The sequence below is a fragment of the Octopus sinensis genome, linkage group LG22 (genome assembly GCF_006345805.1).
Source record: "Octopus sinensis linkage group LG22, ASM634580v1, whole genome shotgun sequence".
Taxonomy (NCBI): Eukaryota; Metazoa; Mollusca; class Cephalopoda; order Octopoda; family Octopodidae; genus Octopus; species Octopus sinensis.
In genome coordinates, this window is record NC_043018.1 from 25,270,742 (window position 1) to 25,278,241 (window position 7,500).

The 7,500-nt window shown below is 36.9% G+C and overlaps 1 protein-coding gene across 2 annotated transcripts in view; it reads left to right on the forward strand.

The window, feature by feature from the left end:
• The window catches only part of LOC115223133 (rho GTPase-activating protein gacN-like), a 39,406-nt gene that overhangs the window by 24,062 nt on the left and 7,844 nt on the right, over positions 1–7,500 (forward strand). For both annotated transcript variants that reach the window (XM_036512218.1, XM_036512219.1), the window contains exons 3-4: positions 3,604–3,680; positions 4,887–5,003. In XM_036512218.1, coding sequence (XP_036368111.1) covers positions 3,604–3,680; positions 4,887–5,003 — 194 coding nt within the window. The remainder of the gene's footprint in view (positions 1–3,603; positions 3,681–4,886; positions 5,004–7,500) is intronic.

Below are 7,500 nucleotides of genomic sequence, written 5' to 3' on the forward strand. Positions count from 1 at the left end.
TGTCTGTTTATGCCACAATAGCTTAACTTCCTCCACCTCTGAATACCTTATAGACAAGCACACACACACACACACACACACACACACCACACACACACACACACACACACACACACACACACACACATACGCCCCTACATACATAGAAGCCAACATCTACATTGACCTTAAACTGTTGACAATGTATTTGGCATAGTCTGTACCCTCTTCCTTCTTTCCCTGCTTTTATGCTTCTATAACAGGTGTCTGGCATTTGGGTTTAAAGGAAGGAAATTTTGTTATTGTCTTCTTTTTTTGTTTTTAACATTCTATCAGGTGTGTGTGTGTAGTCTATGCAAAGGTATATGCATGTGTGTGATTGAAAAGAAGTTACAGAAAAAAATGCTTTCAAACGTTTTTTGATCTTTCTAGATTAAGTATTATATAACATTATGCTATTTGTTTCATTTTGTTCATTCATTCATTCATTTCACATCCAATGTATCATGCTAGCATGGGTTAGATGAATACATATTATGGTGTTGTTATTGCCAGATGCTCTTCCTGTCACTAACCTTTACCTGTTTTCTATACATCTTTGAATGTATAAGAGCTAACAGATGATTTCTTTTGTTTTTGACAGGGAATAAAAACAAGCTTCACCATTTGTAGCTCTGCACTTTTTCATGTAAAGCACAGAATGCAAACATTCATACACGAAACATACATACACACTTGTACATGCATGCATACATACACATGCAAAACTGTGTGTGTGGCTGTGTGGTAAGAAGTTTACTTCCCAACCATATGGTTTTGGGTTCAGTCCCACTGCACAACTCTCTCAACAAGTATCTTTTACTATATAGCCCCCTAGACAATCAAAGCCTTGTGAATGAATTTGGTTGGCAGAGCCTAAAAGAAAACCATCATGAATGCATATATTTATGTGAAGGCATGTGGCTTAGTGGTTAGTGTCGGGCTCACAATCATGAGGTAGTGAGTTTGATTCCCAGATCGGGCTGTGTGTTGTGTTCTTGAGCAAGACACTTCATTTCATGTAACTCTAGTTCACTCATTTGTAGAAATGAGTTGTGACATCACTGGTAGCAAGCTATACCAGCCTTTGCCTTTTCCTTGGATAACATCGGTGGCATGGAGAGAGGAGGCTGGTATGCATGGGCAACTGCTAGTCTTCCATAAACAACCTTACTCTGACTTGTGCCTTGTAGGGGAACTTTCTAGGTGCAATCTGATGGCCATTCATGTCCAAAAGGGTTTTTACCCTTTTACACAAAATTGGTCATACTATATGCAATGAGGTATGAGATGAAATTAATCTCAGTTTCTGAAACTACCTATGCACCAATTAACAAGCCAATGAGGGTGCTTCTTCATGGTTATTCAACCTATAAGAAATAACAGCTAAATCTCATTCAAAAACATTGCTCCAATCCGTTTTTCACTTGTGGTACACTTATATTCTTTTCAAAATTTGGCTGCACACCTGAACTAAAAATACAGTAATCTCTCGACTATCACAGGTGTTACATTCCACCACCACCCCTGTGATAGATGAAAATCTGCGATGTAGAAACAGTACAGTATTGTATATTTTTTATTACTTTTATTATTTGTATACATTTTAAAAATTATAAATGTAAAACAACACTACGGAGGAATTGACGTAAGCTTAAATGATAAACCCCGATAGGTGACCCACAATATGGCAAGGGATTACTGTATAACTAAAAGTATAGGAAAAACAATTATAATCAGGTTACACAGCGGCACACAGCAGCATACCAGTTGCAGGGCACTGCTCTAAAACATAAAAAGGGGAACGGAAGGATATATTGGATTATGTTGTCCTAAATGTACTCTGCCTGAATAGACAGAAAAAAGTTGCAGTTGAGACACTTTAACCCTTTTGTTACCAACCCGGCTGAAATTGGCTCTGGCTCTGAGTATAAATGTTTTCATAAGTTTTGAATTAAAATCTTACACCAAACCTTAGTCACAATTTATGTTGCTAACACTAGCTGAATGATAACTAAGTTGTTTTACAAAGTAATTGAAAGAAACACAGAGCATCTCAAAATAAATACAGTAACGAAAGGATTAAAACCCTTTAGCATTCAGATTATTCTGTTAAATGCAATGTTTATTCATTCACATTGTTTAGAATTAATCGTGTGTTATCTTGTAGCTTCAAGTGTTTGATGACATGGTAGTTTATTTTTAGAATGACAATGTAGGGTAGATGCGAGGGGTCAAATTTGACCAGTTTGAACATAAAGCAGGTGTAATATTTTGACAGAAACATTAGCACACCGGTGAAATGCTTCGCAGTATTTCATCTGTCTTTAAGTTTTAAGTTCAAATTTCGCCAAGAAACAGAAAAGAGATCTTCAAGAGAGATATAAGACCTACACAGTCTAATAACTGAAACATACAAAAGAAAAAAAAACCAGACACTCTTATTCTCACACAGGAACACCAAACCATTCCATGTAATCATTAAACAATTTGATCTTGTGCTTTCTGGAGAGTTCTTTATTTAAATTTTCATCCTTTCGGGGTTGACAAATTAAGTTCCATTTGTGTACTGGGGTCGATCTAATCAACTGGCCCCTTCCCCCAAAATTTCAGACCTTGTGCCTAGGGTAGAAAAGAATATTTTGGCTGGATGTAGAGGTGGTTTAAATACTGAAGGGTAAAGCATTGTCTGCTAGGTCAAGACTAACCTAGCATTAAACTCTAACTACAGACTGGGCAGTAGAGAACACGCCATAGGACCAGACTGTCACACTACAATCTCCAATCCTATGATAACCCACTTGTTGTGTGCCTGGGTGCAAAGTCTTGGTCTCTACTATGTGGAGCTGTATAGCAGGTGTACCTGGTGTGTGCATCGTACCTAGTCAATCACTAAATGATTGCTTGACTTGCTAGAAATAGCAACAGTCTACTTCAACTCACACGCTACCATCTTAATGAATAAACAGCTATATTGGATAATGTAGTCTTAGATAGATGCAAGGGGTTGCTGAAAAGTCCCTGGCTTTAAGAGTATTGCAAAAGGCCTGGTTGGAGGCCTAACCCTGCAAGTTCTTTTACAGGGCTTAGGAAAACTGAAACCCTGCTGTCAATAAGTGTGTGAGTCTGAGAAGGGGAATATGTTGCATAAAACCATAATTAACTGAACCTCCTGTATTTTCTGTTATCCAAAGCCAGGAACTTTTCAGACACACTCCTCGTATACTGTGTCTGAATAAAAAGTACAGGATGGTCATGGTTGGAACATTTATGATCACATGTGGGGCTAAACAACAACACTGGATTATCTGTTTATGCATCAGGGATTCTCATGCTTGATTTAATCCAAGCTGGCTTAGGTACCATAAATTCTGCTACTGCTGCTGCTGCTACTACCACTACCACCACCACTACTACTACTACTACTACTACCACCACCACCACCACCACTACTACTACTGTTACTACTACTACCACCACCACCGCTACCGCTACTACTACTACTACTACTACTACTACTACCACTACCACCACCACCACCACCACTACTACTACTACTACTACTACTGGTTTTTGTCTCAACAGAAATAGAGATGTATGAGAAGCTGATCAACGAGCAGCACCAGGAAAATTCTTTACTTGAACTCAAAATATCTCAAATGGTAAGTGCTATTGTGGTTTTGAGACAGCTTCTTTGTGTGTGTGTGTGTGTGTGTAGATTTGAGGCTCGTTTGCTTTAATCGTGTACATTTTAACCCTTTAACTGAGAAATTAAATTTCATGGTTATTATTCCAGAAATGTTATTAGATATCTACCAAATAAACAGAATTGGTATTTTCTGCAAAGCATATTACCAAAGTAAACTTGACAGATCTCAACAGGAAATTGTTTCAAACATGGCATTCCTCAACAAAAACAGATTGGTGTATTAAACTGCTTTCCTCAGTTAAGGGTAATGAAATTTTGAGGGGATATATCCAATTTCACACAGTAAAAGGGTTAATCTGTTTAAGTGACACGCATATTTTTGAGCCATGGCTGCTTGCTTTGCTGGAAATGCCAGCCAACTTTCACTCAAATCCTACCTTTGTGGCTTAACATTTTGACTGGGAAATTACATTTCATGATCATTCCAATAAGGATGTTAGATAGCTACCTAAAAATTAGAATTGGTATTTGCTGCAAATCATGTTGCTTCCAAAAACTTGATAGATATTCATCAATATCATTGTTTAATGTCCATTTTCCATTCTGGCATGAATTGGATGGTTGGACATGGAGCTGGCCATTGTCTGTTGTGGTATGGTTTTTGCAGCTGGATGCCCTTCCTAATGCCAACCACTTAAGTGTGCTGGGTACTTTTACGTGCCACTATCATGAGTGCATTTACAGAGTGCCTGCATTGTATCCAGCTGTAAAAATCATGCCAAAGCAGACCCTGCCAATGCTGGTGCCACATAAAAAGCACCTAGGCCACTTTAGTAAAGTAATTGGCTTTAGGAAGGACTTCCAGCCATAACAACCATGCCAGAACAGACGGTGAAACCTGATGCAGTTTTCTGGTTTGCCAGCTCCTGTCAAACAGTCCAACCCATGCCAGCATGGAAAACTGACATTAAATGATGACTAATGATGATGATTACAACAGTGATGATGATGATGATGATGATGATTACAGTTGATAATTAAAAAGGATATTATAGAATGAGATGACTATTAGTGTAGACCAACCAGTATGTTAGAAAAAGCAGTTTCTTGTTATTTATTGCTAATTCCCTAACCCTAACCCAATTAACCATTTGTTGTCATGTTTTATGGGTCTCTCTTTAGTGCGTTCATAACCATTATTCATAATTTCTTCTTCCAGCAAGAGCAGCTGCAGGAAGAGACATTAGAGTCGAAATGCTGCCAGATTAGAACTGACACTTTGAATAAACAGAAAAAAGATCTGCAAGAGAGATACGAGACCTACACAAAAATACTGGTTTGTTTATTAAACTAGCTATATAAATTTGTGTGTGTGTGTGTGTAAAAGGCGAATCAGATTGAGTCTGTTTTTTGCCAAAAGGTAACTTAGCTGTTTGATTGATAGAGGTCGATAAAATATATGCTAGGCTTCAGTAGATACTGGGTCAGATCTGATTGACTAAAATCCCTCAGGAGCAGTACCGTAGCACATGCCGGCAGTCATATGACTGAAACTAGTAAAAGAATTATATATATATAACGGAGATTTACTTGCATAGCGAGTAACTTGATCTGAGATCATGTGCTGGAATGAAAACAATTGCAGCATGGAAGGTGTTTATAAGCCATTTAAGAAACACACAAAAACCATTAGATTCACGTCAACATTTAAATTTAATTTGTCAAAATATTTTCGTCGCTTTCAGACCGCGACCTGTTCACTGACAAAGCTTCGTATCATATAAATAAATTATTCATACATACATTTTCCTTCTTTCAATATATATATATATATATGATTCTGTCCAACCTATGTGAAGTGGTTGGTGTTAGGAAGGGCATCCATCCATAGAAACCATGCCAGACCAAACAATGGAGCCTGATGCATTCCCTGGCCTTACCAGCTCTGGTCAAATTGTCCAACTTATGCCAGCATGAAAAATGAGCGTTAAATGATGATGATGATGATATATGCCCCCAGCATGGCCACAGTCTAATAACTGAAACATACAAAAGAAAAAAAAAACAGACACTCTTATTCTCACACATGAACACCAAACCATTCCATGTAATCATTAAACAATTTGATCTTGTGCTCTCTGGAGAGTTCTTTATTTATATTTTCTCTCTAGTTTATATTTAACTCCTTAACTACCAAAGATAAGAAGTCTTAGATTTCAAAGAAATACGGTCGTCTGCTCCCAAAGAAATGCAGTCTTTTCTTTCTGTTGTTGGTTCTTTGTTAGCATTGAATTCCTACAGATAACCCGTCCCGGACTTGGTTTCTCAGACAAAGTCGAAAGGTATTTTTATGTTGAGAATATAGGCAACCGTTTCTTTACCTTCTTGGAATCTGGTTTGTGTATTTACGCCTGTGATAGTTTCACATGTGATGCATGCAGCCAATTTCTTTACACACACACACACACCATATTTGCCTTACACTAAGTCTACTTTTTTTTTCTTTGCTCCTCTCTTTCTCCTCCTACTCTCTACACAGTGTAACAAATCATATATGACATATATATTCTTTACTCTCTTTTTACTCTTTAACTTGTTTCAGTCATTTCACTGCGGCCATGCTGGAGCACCGCCTTTAATCGAGCAACTCGACCCCGGCACTTATTCTTTGTAAGCCCAGTACTTATTCTATCGGTCTGTTTTGCCGAACCGCTAAGTGACGGGGACATAAACACACCAGCATCGGTTGTCAAGCAATGCTAGGGAGACAAACACACACACGCATATATATGTATATATATATATATACATATATACGACGGGCTTCTTTCAGTTTCCATCTACCAAATCCACTCACAAGGCTTTGGTCAGCCCGAGGCTATAGTAGAAGACACTTGCCCAAGGTGCCACGCAGTGGGACTGAACCCAGAACCATGTGGTGGGTAAACAAGCTACTTACCACACAGCCACTCCTGCACATATATACACACGTGTGTGTTTGTAATAAAATATAGATATATAAGTTCAGCAAAATTTAGATTCAAATGAATATGGTACTTAAGTTAGATGCACCAGAATTTTGTATGGTGTTATCCATATAAATCCATGGGGTGATTATAATCAAAATAAGCAACAAGAATATCTCCGGTAATTTGGTACGATCGTTTCATGCTACATCATTTTATTAAATATTGTAAGTATTACAACAGTTTTAAAATGATTGCTCAACATTTTAAAACTGTTGTAATACTTACAATATTTAATAAAATGATGTAGTGTGAAACGATCGTACCAAATTACCAGAGATATTCTTGTTGCTTATTTTGATTTTATATATATATATATATATATATTATATATATATATATAATCATCGTCATTTCAATATATATTGCACCATCATCATTTTGCAAGTGCAAAATTTATGTAACCACGATATTCTGTGGAAGGTTTGTAAAATGTACAATAGCACTATGTAATTTATGATGTATACATCAGTGCAGACATGTAAAATAATTTATTAAAACACTAAAACAAATTTTGCATGATGTTGACTGCAAAACGGCTGTCATCCTATAGATATCAACTGGTGAAATATATTTATCTTATACCTCCTCACTTCTCTATATATATATGTTGTATGAGTTTGATATTTTCCAAAATTGGATTTGTTTCAATAAATTGATGTCTATATGTCAATTTCTCCATTTTCTCCTTTTCCTTATATATATATATATATATAAATTTGACATGGGTGATTCTCTCTTGTCTTGGGATTCACAGTCAAACAGCTGGGTGGAATTGCACAAAAAATTACACAGTTGTGTAATCAG